This window comes from Ischnura elegans, chromosome 8 (assembly GCF_921293095.1).
Source record: "Ischnura elegans chromosome 8, ioIscEleg1.1, whole genome shotgun sequence".
NCBI lineage: Eukaryota > Metazoa > Arthropoda > Insecta > Odonata > Coenagrionidae > Ischnura > Ischnura elegans.
The window spans coordinates 40,476,734-40,491,987 of record NC_060253.1 but is presented as its reverse complement, the minus strand read 5'-3'; the positions used below and the strand labels follow the sequence as shown (position 1 = coordinate 40,491,987).

General features: G+C 40.7%; 1 protein-coding gene across 3 annotated transcripts in view; it reads left to right on the top strand.

The window, feature by feature from the left end:
* Positions 1-15,254, top strand: part of LOC124163282 (NGFI-A-binding protein homolog) — a 156,637-nt gene that overhangs the window by 102,797 nt on the left and 38,586 nt on the right. For all 3 annotated transcript variants that reach the window (XM_046540080.1, XM_046540079.1, XM_046540078.1), the window contains exons 4-5: positions 331-468; positions 14,264-14,463. In XM_046540080.1, coding sequence (XP_046396036.1) covers positions 331-468; positions 14,264-14,463 — 338 coding nt within the window. The remainder of the gene's footprint in view (positions 1-330; positions 469-14,263; positions 14,464-15,254) is intronic.

The window sequence follows — 15,254 nt, the reverse complement described above, 5'->3', positions numbered from 1 at the left end:
AATTAACAGATACTTCCGTAAGTATAGGTTTCTTGGGAACCACGGGGCCGCAGCATTATTCCTAATTAGCTTATCTCGTATCGCGGGCTTGTATACACTCTGGGTCAATTGAGGCCAGTTCTGATCGGAGGGGCGAGAGTAGTTTTTTCTCGCCATTTTTATGATGGGATTCCAATTGTTTCTAATGTTTACCCCCTTTTTCTTTATTGTAGTTATTATTCTTTCATGCATTTTCATCGTAAAACCATAACAATTCGATCGGAATGTCTCATTACTGCATTTATTGTCGAGTGTACTTTCTTTAAGTGCTATTTTAACTCCCTGTTTCAGGTGGAGATGACGTACAGCAGCTGTGTGATGCGGGCGAAGAGGAGTTTCTGGAGATAATGGCGTTGGTTGGCATGGCGTCGAAGCCCCTTCACGTCCGGAGGCTACAGAAGGCGCTGCAGGAATGGGTGGGAAATCCTGGTGAGTCACCAATTCTCCATTCTTTCAACCCCCTAACTATCCTAATCTACATCTAAATACTTCCCTGCCACGCGACTCAATAGGCGTTTGGCGACTCAATGAACGATTCACTGTAAGATACGAATCAAGTCATTTTCATTCGAAACAGCAGAATAACCACCCAGACGTTAACCTGTACGCAAACACTAAAAACATTTATATGCGCGTTGTCGATTTTCTGCCAGATTTCGACCTAGCATGTATTGAGGTCCTTCATTGCTTGGAGGATAATTGAATGCCTAATTAACCTATTAGTAAGGTAACAACATTACTTTTAATTTATTGTTTTTGTCGGACCTTGAAATATGGTGAGTCTTCAGCATAATATTCTCTGTGTTGCTTTCAAAGATGACTGCTTTTATTTGCTCAAGCTTTGTACGCAGCCTTCTAGTATCTAGCCACACCCAGCCTTATTAATTTGGGAGCAATATAACGTGCTCTTCGCTTACAACTGTTTTGACGTATCATTCGCGAAACCATAGCTACCTCACCTAAGGTCTGTAGCCAAGCCATCTCCATCCGCTAGGTTAACATGCTCCTAAAAAGGTTAAGGACTTTAATTGAGTTTAAATTTTAGTTTGGTCCCATTTCCTGACTTATCGTTTGGAAAATTCGGGTCCGCAAAGGATCGCGATGGTCACCTTTCCAAGGGTTGGAGGAAGGAAAAGTGCCACGCCCACTCTTGGGCCCACTGACGACTGGAAAGCCGCACGCCGCCGCTGGCGAGGCGCCAATGACCACTTCGAGAATCCTGCCAACTCCCTCCGGAAAGAAACGAAAAAAAAAGATATGCGATAAAAATTAACCGAAATTTAGGGGTGCTTCCGGCCTTTCTCCCCCGCGAGCAGAGACTGCATTTTCCCCCGATGACCTGCATCCACGCTGCACCGCGCCACAGCCGTTGAAGGAGCGGAAACGAACGGGGACACGTTTCACAAATCTTTGGGATTAAAGCTTCGTGACCGGTCCATATAGGGTTATCATAAAATAATAATGCAGATTCAGTAATTAATAGGAAAATAGTAGGGATAGGATGGCATAGACTTTTCAGATGTTGCTTCAGCCAACGCGCGTTTAAATGGGATTACAAAAGTCGCCACCCGCGTCACGGCGAGCAAAGCGATCCGGATTTCGTAGGTAAATAAGCTATCATCAAGGCTGTTAGCTAAAATTTATATTTATCACGATGTGATATATCAATTTAGCTATTTTTCAATATTATTCCTCGCAATTACAAATACCACACTGAAAATAATTGGAAAAAAGTGGATTGCTCAGCGCTCATAGCCGCGCCGTGGAAATTTTTGAAAACCAATTAAAACGCGCCCGAGTGGCAACATAAACTCAGCTTATATGGGATAGAATGGGGACTCCTCTATGTACTCTTTTTGGTTACAGTACAGGTTTTTCATATAATAATGGTGCGGTTTCAGTGATTCATAGGAAGATAGTAGGGATAGTGTGGCAGAGATTTTTTCAGAGGCTCTGCTTGATCCTGCTTGCGTGCCTCGAGGAGGGCACTTCAAATGCAGCACGTTAAGCGCCTTTCGTTATGAATGGGTTTATGTCGAGACCGGGTTATTCTCTTATCGAGCGACTAAGGGCGCACGATTGGAATATAATTGTTATAATCAATAAATAAAGTAACAGAAAACAACCCCTTTTTATACAAAAAACTTTCAACCTCTCAGAAGCAAACGTTACAATTCTGAGATGAAAATTATTGGAAACAACTTTTGTAACTGTTAAATTTTTCACCAAATTCAAATCAAGGAAGAGAAGAAATAAAGGAAATCATCTACATCTATGTATACTACCCCGCAAGCCGCCTAAAAGGCGTGTGGTAGAGGGTATTAGGACACCAACCGTTTACATATAAAAAGGATATGCTCTAGCGAAAGTACTACTAGCATAATTTTTAAAATCCTTTATCATGCACATAACTTACACGTGAATTTCCAGGTAATGTGCTCATCTTCGCTGGGGTGGTATACTTTTTTTTGTAAGTAAGAAAACACTTGTAAGCGAGAAAATAATGACTCCCATCTTCGAAGTCTTCATATTTTTTTTTCGTTTCAACCGAGCAACTCAACGACAAAGAGAGAAAATGGGCGTGTACCTCTATTTATTCCTTACGATGATTTTTCTATCTTCTTTCGGGTCGTCTCGTCGATTTCCTTTTTCGAAAGCGAACAATTGCCTCCTTCCTCATCCCCTTCACCGCAGTAACACCGCTTCTGCCGCCGGTCTTTTCAGACGACAACAGGTGGGACCGGAATCTCGCGTGGAAACGAGACGGGACGGAACTACATGTCGATGAGAGGTAGTCTGCGAAAGCACGAGCGTGATCTTCTCTGAGAGGATACGATTGCACTTAATTACAGCAGCCTACGCCCTGACAACGAGAATCAGAAGAAATCCTTAATTGCATTTTTTTATGCATATATTTCTTGAATATAATTTGAGTTATGTTGGGTTATGTTACATGCAAGAGTAGCGCATTTTTTCGTTTTGAAAGAAAACAGTAAATGGGTACAGTTTGTCGATGAGAGATAGTCTGTGAAAGCACGCGAGTGATCTTCTCTGAAAGGATACGATTGCACTTAATTACTGAGTGTACGCCCTGTCAACGTGAATTAGAACAAATGATTAGTTGTATTTTTATGCTAATATTTCTTGAAAATAATTTGAGATTGCTGGGGTTAAGCTATATGCACTAGAAGTAGAGAGTTTTTCCGAGCACTCATCACCGATGGGCAAAGCTTCAACCAACATAATTTTTGTCGCCTGTTATTCTGGGCGTTGATTACCAGGGTTAATCGTAACCGATTGCTAGGACGCCATTTTAAGACATCGAAGCTTTTGAGAAGAAACTTTTGCTGGTGATCAATAACCAATAATATAGCTAGAATATATCCGCGAGTGATAAAAAAAATTTATTCGAGTCTACCTTATTTTTATCTTTATCTTATTTTTTTATCGCCGATATTAGGAGACTATGGAAGTATATACGCCTCAGTGGCGGATACATGTGGACGCATACACGCTAAGGGCCCCTTGCAGGGCCGCCTTCATTGCCGAACATTGCAGAACCACAATTGTAACTTTTTTATCTCATAAGATGGCATTGTATTGTATATGCGTATTATCAGTTTGAATAAAACTTTCTTAAACTTTGCATGTAACTTGATTATTTTTCATTACGATAAAAGTATGGGTAGCTCAAAATATCTTTTGCGCCCCCTCTAGAGTGTTTTCTGTATCCGGTACTGATACTTCCTAATTTATTTATTTTAGCAAATATTAATTCATTAATTACCTATTAAAATTAATATCACTATAATTTTCATATTGCTTCATTTTATCTCGTCAATATAAATTGATCGAAACCACACAAACTATAATTGGGTCACACATAATCCTTTCCGAAAGGCCACCTAGACTTCGTGGGAATGATAATGGCCGAGCGGGCGCGTGTTTCAAATTATTCGGGTATTTGACGCCTTGGCACTAATGCACCGTCGGCGGACCTCATTAAATGGGATCGTTTGCCTCGAGCGCATATTTACATTCTGGTCTGCACCCAAAGCGTGATTGGGAGCACGGAATGACTTAATCACCTCGCCGCAGGATCGGTCGTTTTTGTTTTCCCTAAAAAGGGGAGAAGGGCATGGGGTGCTTTCGTTTTCTTCTTCTTTTCGGAGTTTTCCCGCGTTCGGTGTGGTGGTGGAGGAATCCTTATGAAGGAGTGGAATGGGGAACAAAGGTAATAAAGGTCCAGTCAGTGGGAGGTTCTACCTCTGTTTTTGGGAGAATCCTCGCATTTTAAGCAGGATGTTCTTTCATCATCAATGAGTAGGACAAAACTGGTCCTTTACTGTTGTTCGAAATCCCCGCCGTGCTGATTAAATATATTCTGTAATGAAAAGTAAACAACTTTGTAATTCGATATTAATTTATTAATGTATCACCTATGTTTTGACGGTGCATCTCATCATCTGGTACATTTGAAATACTCATTGAAACGTTTGCGACTAAAGCGCTTTACATTCATGTTGCTCGTGATTTATTACGCATTATTTTTGGAAATTATTTATTTGAAAAACTGATTCATTCAAATTATTGGCAGAAATTTCCCTTTTCTCAATCTTTGTCAGTTTAACTCCGCTTCGCGTGACTAAAAAATATGATTTCCGATGGTCAAGCATTTTCATTGAAACGTAACTAAAAATGTCGTGATTTTTCTCCCCTCACGCTGTATAAATACTGAAAATTATTTTTTAACTGTTATACTTACGAGGGAAAGGTAACTACGAATCCCTGATTGATTTATTCTCTTAAGACAACCATAAAAAATGTATATTTAAAATTTTCTGTAAAAATTTCCTTCCATTCGAATATTTCGTAGCATTAAAAAAATCTCTCTCCGTTAGTTTGTGCTCTACATGTATGTGCCCAGTAGAAACTCGAGGGAATTTTGTTATTACTGGACCCAAAAGTAAATTTGAAGAAAAAAATATGTGGAACGTGATTTTTATTGTTACGTCAACCAAACCCGCAATTCCATCGCAGGGATTTTCACACGACAGTAAAAATGCTATCGATACCGTTTATAAGCGAATGAAAAAAATCAAAAACTCTTGGATTGTGGTCGCGCTCTTCAACTCAATTTGTCTCGAGCGATGTGCTTGGTTGGTTCCCGGATATTCCGGACGCATTCCGCCGTCACATTCCCCGCAGTCGCCGCGAGAGATCTAAAACAGACCTCCATGTTCCCTCTCCACTGTCCTGAGCAGGCGGAATCTCTTGCCCTGTAACTTTTAAAGCATACAATGCAAATCCCTGGATGCCTTATTCTCTCAAGATGATATCCTATCTTTTCTCCCAACTTGGACGTCTCTCTTTGATAATAAGTCTCATACAATAAGTCATACTACCTTTCGTTGCGTATAGATCCTATTCTCTTCCTTCCCATTCGCCGTGTGCTTAACATTATTCCATCTAACTCAGGTCATTACATGCCCTCCACGATCAGTACATGAGGGAAGTTCGAAGCATAAATTAAACATGAGAAAAATTCTGATGAAATCCCTCCTCGAATTCTCATAATAATGTCATCGATATACAAGAACTATTTGTAAAATCTTGCCTTGTATTAATTAATTCTTAATTGCTCTTATTAAGTACTCTTATTTTCAAATATATTTATAACCATAAAAAAACTTAAATTACTTCTTAGAAATGGTCCATCCGTAATTATGGCTAATATTATATTGGGCATAGAAATTAACCTCGCTTATCCCAGTCTGAACTCACAATCAGGCCTGTCAGGTCATGTAGGAAATTGAAGGCCAACTGACCTATTAATTTAAGTTGAAATATATTTTATCAACATACTGATGCATTTCCATCTCTATGGGTAATAAATTTGATGCTAATAAAATGTTTATAATTACAACAAAATTAGACCTAATATACAACATATAGGCATACGCTAATCCAGTATTTATATTCTTCGCCATGTCCCTGAGGGCGTGATAGTTACTCACGCCAATTAGGGCCATTTAGTGGAGGTGGCCTTAGGGGTTAGAATTTCTCGTACGGGAAACTTCATGAGGCCGAGAAGTTTTTCAGTGCGATCGCTCGTGTGAATCGCAGTTTTTAAGCCATCGGGATCAGCAGCCCATTGAGACCAAGTAGTGAACGGATTTATTGGTACTTCGCCTATTCACGCTAGGGTTTGTAGGTTTTTTTTTACTTCCATCTTCAAAACGCCCCTTGGGCAGTTGTTTGGTTTATCCAAGCGAGGATATATATCTTTGTTTTCCCGATCTCATACTTCATCTAACGCTGTCAAGTTTTTCTTCCGTATCTTTCAAACCTCTTCACTCTTCTTCTGTTATGTCCCCATGGTTCATGCGTTTCTTCTTTCCTTGAAGTTACAGTACGGATACCTCTTTTCGTTACTTCCCTACTTCATAAAGTATCTGATGTTTTTTCTCCGTTTTTGAAGTACACGCAATTGTTTTTCCTCGAAGTTTTAACTGGGATAAACATCCACCGACTCATAAAAACATGATCTTCTGATCGAAGAGTTCGAGGGAAATTCATTCCGATGCGTTGTTATAAGTTTCAGTACATCGTCCTGTGCGAGTTGGATTCCTCATTTCACCATTACTAAGAAACACATATTTGTGTGTCGAAGGTTTAAATAACAAATAAGGAAAATTTCGAAAGGCTTTTTTTGCTAATACGGTGGGCTACAAGATCCAGAATTCAGAAAACCGCAAAGTGGTTACATGACGAATGATGCATGATCTCTTGATTAGTAATTATTTGCGAGTAAATACGCGATGCTTCAAGTTTGGTGACCATGGATCGGTCGTTTTGGATTTACATTTGGATTTCTCACGATAGTGACATCTATACGATTCAAAACATTGGAGTGCCATTTCTTTAATATTTCCATTTAAAAACTGGAGCCCAATTATTCCGACACAGCGAAATTTATGAAAATGATAAATTCGTTCTCTGATTTCAATAAACATTTTTTTCCTTTGTCTTTTAATCTTTTTGTTAACTGTATCCAAGTGTTGAACATTAATTTCTCATTTCTTTTTCTCGTTCTCAAGTCAGTAGCCTGGATCTAGAAAAGTTTTTTTTTGTGAATTTCAGTCTTCAATTCATGCTTTGCTATTCTTTCATGAGAGATAGTGCCTAAACGCAGGATATCTCGCGATAAACCTGTTAATTCTCCGCCATTCATGGAGCCGATCCGCAGATTATTTTCAGTTGAGCACTATACTAGGGCCATCTTGATAAGTGATCAAATTACCTTGGAGTAAAATCGGAGTGGAATTTTTTTTACAACGTCCAGTGGAGAATAAACGGTTCGATCTATTTTACCTCTTCTTTCCCCGAGTATCTTTTTGGCCTAATTCAGTGCATTTCTTGACGCATTTTATTTCAGTTTTTGTATCCATCATAAGAGTTGAATTCTGATATGAGTGTACCATGGTGAAATTCGGAAACTGCTGCTCTTTTTTTAGTCCATGTGAAGGACTTTGATTTGTTGCAGTGTCGTAACTATGTGACGTTTATTCCCGCTTGGACCCTTGAGTTTCATGAAAATTGTGCAGAGGTGGATGGGAAAAATGACAGTTTCAATTTGAAGTAAAAAAATAACTCGCTTGCCATAAAAAAATCATCGGTGACCTAGTTTGCGGATTTTCTTGATATATGTTTTGGTGGTATGATATTTTTTATTCGAATTCCCTTTGTCATTGCTTTTGTGGATAAATTTCTCAATTTGCACGTACAATTCTGTCAATATCCTAATTTATAAGAGAAAATTGGCTGTAAATCACGTGTGATACAGTAGAAATTGGCCTTCCGGGCAACATAAGCATATTGCATTCATGAAAGCCCCGCTACATATCTACATGCGTAATATCTCCATGCCAGTCGCAATAAAATTTAATTTATACTTTGTGAGCGAAAACCTTCTCAGACTTAAGTAATAGATACATTTTGAACTGGAAACGAGTGATATGAAAACTATCAAATGAATACTCTTGAAAATTGATAGCCGGTTTTATAATATCTAGTTAACGCTAACCATATGATAATTCAGCCTTCCACTTTTCTTGGCGGTGGCAAAAAGTTCTGGTTACCACGAAGTTTGATCTTAACCTGAAGATTACCGCAACTTTCAACTACCTCTAGGTAATGCTGAGGGCTGTATCATCTTATGGTTAGCGTTAACCAGAAATTATAAAACCGGCCCTTAATGAATCAGTAAATGCAGGAGAAATGAGGATAGGAAATTTTCCAAAAACCACAAAAAATTCCTGCTTATGGTCAAAAGGACCGAGGGAAAAATTGATAAAAAATAATGAATAAACTTTTATAAAAACCTTTTCCCAGTTCACGGGTCATATTAACCCTGAATCCTTGTAGTACATATCGAGGGAAGAGGGGGGGTGTAGGTTGGTCTAGGGGTCTATAAAGTCTTAGCTAGGCTGCATGGCGCAGGCTCCTCCTCCTTGCAACATATTGATTTTTTCCTCTCGCCGTCTTATTCTTCTTACTGTGGGCTCCACTTTTTTTTCCTTCCGTATCCCTCCCACCCTAGCGATGCACTATCCCCCTCACCCCACCACCCATGGGAGGCGGCCCGAGAGGGGTGGTCTGGCCCCCGCTGGCTGGCGCCGCTTAACAAGACGTAGGGAAGGGGGGGAAGGCGTAAGGGGACCTCTCGATACGGACTCATATCGATACGAATCGATATTATACTTATGGACGACTCCGGATAAACCGGACTTTCGAAAATTTTACTGGACCATAAACAATAAAACGCTGATATCCCCTCGTCAGGTGAAACCAAGTAATTGCGCATCTTGACAAGGATCTCTAGAATTTAGCTCCATTTAAATAAATAAAATCGCGTTACTTCGAAATTTGTTATCCTCAGCTCATAAAAATCGGCAGTTTTGTCCTCAGACTTAAAAGAAGAATTAATTGGATTCCAGACGGCAGTATTTTTCAAGACAAAATTATCGATGAGAAGCAGAGAGCAAGTAGACATGTGTAGGTAATGTGATCAACTTATCTCCAAAAGGGTTTTGGCCGTAGATTTTTCGTCAAAAATAGTTCGAGAAGTAGTCGAAGAAGATCGAAAAAGATAAAGATGCGGGTTTCTTAATGTTTTCACTGGATCACGTTCACAAATACTATACGGCAAAATATTTTTTTAAAGTGGATAGTTTAGGCGTTCGCTTGCTTGAGCCAGTGAAAGGTCACTCATGAAAATTCCGACGGCGGATTTCACGTTTTCTTTAATTGAAACGCTTGAGAGGATAAGATAATAATTTTTTCGTCGTCGTAATTCTCTTACTTGCATCTGAACTCCCGTTCCTGAAATGCCGAGAAGACAGCCCTTCGGCTGAGAGCTTGGAGGAAGAATATAAAAGAAAACTCTGCTTGGCTTGGCTGCATCTGAACTATTTGAATTGAATCATCCATCAGAGTGAACATTTTCTATCGGAGTGATAAACTGAGAAAAAAGTTAAATTTCGTGAATATGCCATTCATGAAAATTGCGACTGGATACCGTGGTACGATGACCTTTAGGGTTTACGCCCGCTTAAGCCCGGCACAGGCCTTCATATTATTGTAATCTCACTCACCTTTCCGTCGCTCGAGAAAGAAAGATGTAAGAAAAAGGAAGGTGGAAAGCGGTTGGATGAGGCGGCGGTATGGTCTTGGCTCCTTCTTCAGAAGGGTGACGGTTGGGTGGCGAGGGAGAGAGAGAGAGAAAGAGAGAAAAGCTTTTGTCCTTAAGCAACGCCACCGGGTCGGATAAAGCGTCGTAAATCTGAATCTAAATCCTCCCCCTCCCCTCATCCCGTTCCTTCCGCGACTGTTTATCCCTCCTACTGGCTCTCCCCGACCTACTCCAAGGAGCGGAGGAACTCCGCGCCCGGGTACAACAGCCGCCAACCCCCCTCTCCTTAAGGGGTGGGGGGACTTTTCCCCCCAAAACACCCCTTCCCATATACGACACCCACCCCTTTCCCTGTCTTCCCGAAAAGGCTGCGTGATACACAGCATCGGTCCAGGGCACATCGATACTAAACCCGTCGATCCAAGATATTGCCTATCAGCATTGTGTTACATTTTTAAATTTCGAAGGTTCAAGCATGATGAATTGGAATGAAAAGCTGTTTCGAACGACGACACGACATGTTTCGAACCATAGAGGTCATTATCAAGTACTTGATACGTACGAAACATTATCATGTACGGACGAAATAAATCTGTGGAAAGGAAATAAGTCTCCTTTTCATTTTCGTGTATTAATTTCCACGAAGTTGAGCCGAAAACCATTGAATGTATGAATAGGAATTTTTCCACGTTGAAATAAATACTTGCAATTTTCCTCGATTATAAAATATTCTATGTCCTATGCTACTTTATCATCTTCAAGATACTACGTTATCTTCAAGATAATAGAAACATTGAAACCTGGGTCGCAAAAAAATTTCTAATCGCGGACGTAAAAAAAATTATAGTTGCAATTAATAATTTCAATACCTCTTTATCTTTTTAATATCACTTCTCGTCAGAAAGATATCACTATTGATACCCTTTATGCGAATAAAATGGTAACAATTTCATCACCAAAGTGATAGTTAACGGTTACATCGCGTGGGTATACTTATTTTAGATCAAAATTGACGTACCTTCAGGCTATTAAATGCCAAAAAGAAGAAATCATTTTCACATAAATGTATGCAACCAGCTTTGGCACACTCCAATGAAAAATATTTACCTGCCAAAGTGTGGGCAGTAAATATTTTTCCGTGAGCGATAATGTTTTCTCACGGAGTGTGTTGGGAGCCACTAGAGCGTGGGAGGATACGTGCCAGGTAGAGGTTGCTGCTAGTGCAATGAAGCACGATTCAGGGTGACTCTGAGAACCCTATCTGAGAGCCTCAGGTTTGAAAAAAAACTATAAAATAAGAGAGATATCTTGAACGGATGTGTATTGGAATTCGTTTTTCTTGCGAACAATTGAGGATTATACTAATAAATTCCAGGTCATATTGAGGAATCACTGGTGCAAAAAATCACGCGGCACGCCCTGTTCGGAGCGTGTCTTCGACCAATGGTCGGTCGGTCACGCGTTTGGCACGGGTGACCTTAGAACCAGCGTTAATCACTTCGTTGGACCGCGGTATCGTATTGCTTAGGGTGATGGAACCTTTCCACCAAAGGAAGACGCTTAGCATTTCATGGCTTTGACGGGAGATTCCCTTTCTAGCTCTCGAGCGAGCCCTTGCGGCGGACTCTGGAATTAATACGCCACGCGCCCAACGGCCTAATACAAGGACCCAGAACCCTGTCGCTCTATCACCCTGAAAAGACACCCCTGCCATCCCCTCCCATCCATTCGACCCTGAACCCCGCAGCCCCTCATCTTCGACCTTAAGGGTCCAGAACGAACCGTGCCCAACCCTCATCCAGGATGAAACCCTAGGTAGAGGAATATTGTGCACGTACCAGAACTATGGTTCTTTCATATCTTTGGTCCCTTCCCTTATCCAGTCCATATCATATAGCTAACCATCCTACCCTTTCACTCCCCTTTTACCCTTTCAGGGTATGGTCTTGTAGCACGCTCCTTATGCCCTCAACTCGCCGCTTACACCCTTCAATTCTTTCCCCCCGACAATACCGAGATCTGGACAAACAATGGAGCGAGCTTCTTTCTCTCATTGTTCGGACTCGCTCGCAACAGGGTCTGTCATTGTTGGCTACTTCATTGTTGGCGTCATCCCTGCTCTGCCTTTGTTTCTATCCCACCAGCCTCTCCCAATCTCTTGGTGGGGGTTTGCCACTCCCCTACCTTACGCCCGACTGGGAAGCCTTAAGGTCCATCCCGTTCGGACACGAAGGCGACGCTGGGCGCCATATTTGATTCAAGTATCCGATAGTGCCTCGATGGGAGATGAATGAGCTATTGGTGTGAGTTTTATTTCTATTGGGTTGCGTCCATGGTTTCTTTGTATCGTTCACAAGTAGATGCATTCTTTTCAGTGTTTCAAGTTAGAAGCGAAAGATTCATCGTAGCAAAGGGTACATTGTAACTGTTTTCAAATTCCATTCGTTGGCGCCGTATGAGAGGGATTTTTATTGTTAATTTGGTCGTTTAAAGAAATTACTGTATCCAAATTGATAGTTCTGTAAGTTATTACGAAAGCCTCTTTGTTTGTGGATGAAATTTTGGGTCCCTTATTGAACTGGTCTTTGATGCAATTTTCCTAAATTTCATCATCTACTCTCATTTTGAATATTTAAAAATATATTATACCTTAAACAGCTAATAGTTTTCCTAATTAGCGGTATTTATTAAGAAAAATCGAATCAATGACTCATTTGCATTGGCTATAATGGTCAGCGGCCTTCAATCAACCTCGGAAATTCACTTACAATTGAGTATCGATTAATATTTTGCGATCGACTTAGCCATCGAACATTGATGCCCACAATTGACTTCGAGAATCCCGATCATATCGTTGATGAATCCCTTTATTCGATATTTTTTTATACGATGTCTGAGTTGAGTCTTCAACATTTTTTCGAATGGGAGGAACATATCTGAGCCAAATATTATTTAATGGTTAACTTCATCCTTGGTGTAAATAACTTTGCGCGTTCAAAATCACGTGTTTCATGCAGTGCTTTGGAATGGGTGTAGTCCATTTATAGTTCGTCAACCCATACGCAGCCACCTTCGTCGTCCTGCCTTATAGTGTACCCCTTCCTCTTCTGTCGGGACGTTGGCCCTGGGTGCTAGGGTCGCCCATTAATGGTTCGCAAGATGGGAAGGAAGGGAGGATTGGTAGTGTCCCAGGGTCGGGTGGAATGGCGCCGAGTTGGGGTCCAGAGACGTTGAGGTGGGAGGAATAAGGGTTTGCTGACAAGATCAATACTTTCTTCCTTGTGAGGAGCCCCGAACCCCGAAGGAGGCGATGGACGATCCTGGCCGTGACGTAGCGGCCAAGATGGGGATTGGGTACGCAAGGTTTCAGAGAGGGTGGTTGATTCACTAATTTTAGTGTGCAGGAGAAAAGAATCGGATGTGCGATTGATTAGAATTAAAATTTAAAAAAAAACAATATTTTGACTCAGTCTGCATGTAGACACTGATGAACACGGAGCTCCTTACTGAACATTCGCTAGTTCTTCCATTTCCTGCCTTGAAAATACGCATGAAACTCACTTGAGGTAAATAGAAAGGTTGAAATTAAAAATTGAAAATTTAACCCGTACAGTTATTAGGGGCTTCAATTACTTCCATCAGTGTGCTCTTAGCTATAATATATGCGGCTCAGGTACTGTACTTCTGACTTTTAGGAAGCTTAACTTTTTTTACTCGCGGAAATAACCGAGTTTCTACCGATTGCGTAGGTGGCTACTTAACATATTCTTCCTATGATTTCACGTTGTGCATGTATGTCAGCTAGGCAGTTTTTTCAATGCATTTCATTGAAATATATAGCATGTAGTTCTAATTTCCATTACTATTGAGGCCATGAATTTATTTACTGTAGCTACTATTTCGATAATGCTTAGCTGACTCCCTACATTAAATACCATTAAAGCTTAATTATTTTTATGGATATTGATGATCAAACTTTGTAGCTTTCATTTTATTATTGACGCTTTGCAAGATTCATAATTTATGGATTCTTAGACTATCTTTTGTTGCATGCGAAAGAGTCCACACAAGTGAAACAGTGTTACATAGGTGATAAAATGGTCAGTGAAAGCTGCAAGGCTTAACCAATGATAGTTCCCTACGCTAAGTATCCATGAAGCGACTCCAAAGTCAAAGTATTGAATACCTGACGAATATGGAGGCTGGGGTATTGATATAGTATTGTATTAAGCCAAGATTTCATTGACGTGTGAACCGAAAATTGCCGAGCTCAACAAACACGCCTAACATTAACGGCTGCCACAGATAAAGTAAACGATGAATACAGCTGTAAATTTTATCATAATTCAGGGGCGTGTATTCCAACATGATATTAAAAAAATTGGCAATCGTTCTCTCCAAACACGCGATAAATTAAATAATTTACTTTCTTAATTTATTTTATGAATACATTTCATACGAATAATTGCAATGGTATTACTTGGATGTGTTTACTTACATTTCTCCCTTCTCTTCTTCTTCCTTCGGCAGCTCCGTTCCAGACGCCTCTGGTCCCTGGCGGTCCATCGGGCCCTCTCGTGTTCCCGCCCCCAGCCACGGGGCCCCGCTCCATCCCTGGAGGCCCTCCGCCCCTCGCCGCACACACGGCACCTCCGCCCCCGACATCCCCCGGACACCAGCCCCCGCCTCTCCGAGGGCACCCCTTCCTCGTCGTCCCCCCACCCCCACAGGTGAGTACCCACCTTAAAATGTATGCACTAGTACGTAGTTAAAATATAAGGTAATGAATCACGCTCTGGTTTGTACCCATTAAATGTATTCTTTTCTACTATAAACTATATTATATGAGGGGATGAGAAGCCAAGGGTTACAGGTGATATTTTTCTCAACATAGTTAGGAATAACTTAATTGTTAGAAGAAATACACAAAAACTTGGTTGCCATGGGATATGAGTGAGTCTCTGTTATTTGCTGACATCGAGTGGAAAATCAAATGCACTACTACATATCTAATTGATTTCGTTTGTTATCTATACCTAATTTCCGTGCCTAACTCTGTTTAAAAAAAAAAGAAATCAACTGTACCCCTTGGCTTCTCACCCACCCATATTATTAGCTCTATATTGAATGAGCATTGACTGTATTCCCTCATCGCATCCTTCCTCATTAATTGTATCTACTAGGTAGCTTATAAATTATGAGGATGCTGTTATGGTGGTTAGTTCGGTTTGATCATCATTAGTGCGAAATAACTCACGTTGTAATGCTCCACAAAACTGTATTATTCTGACCCGAGGATAACTTGATACTGACTATCTAGAAGTTGAAACCCAGGGTCGGAGTAACAAAGTTTTGTGGAACGTTACCAATTGTGTTATTTCGCACTATAGATATGTGGTTCTACCAAATGAAGCCTGAGCATTTGATGTATAGATAATCATGAATTAACTCACTCAGTGATTCAACCAGAAGGTTGGTTTCGATAGGCGGGGGTAGAGCTCACCACGAACAACGCCAGAGG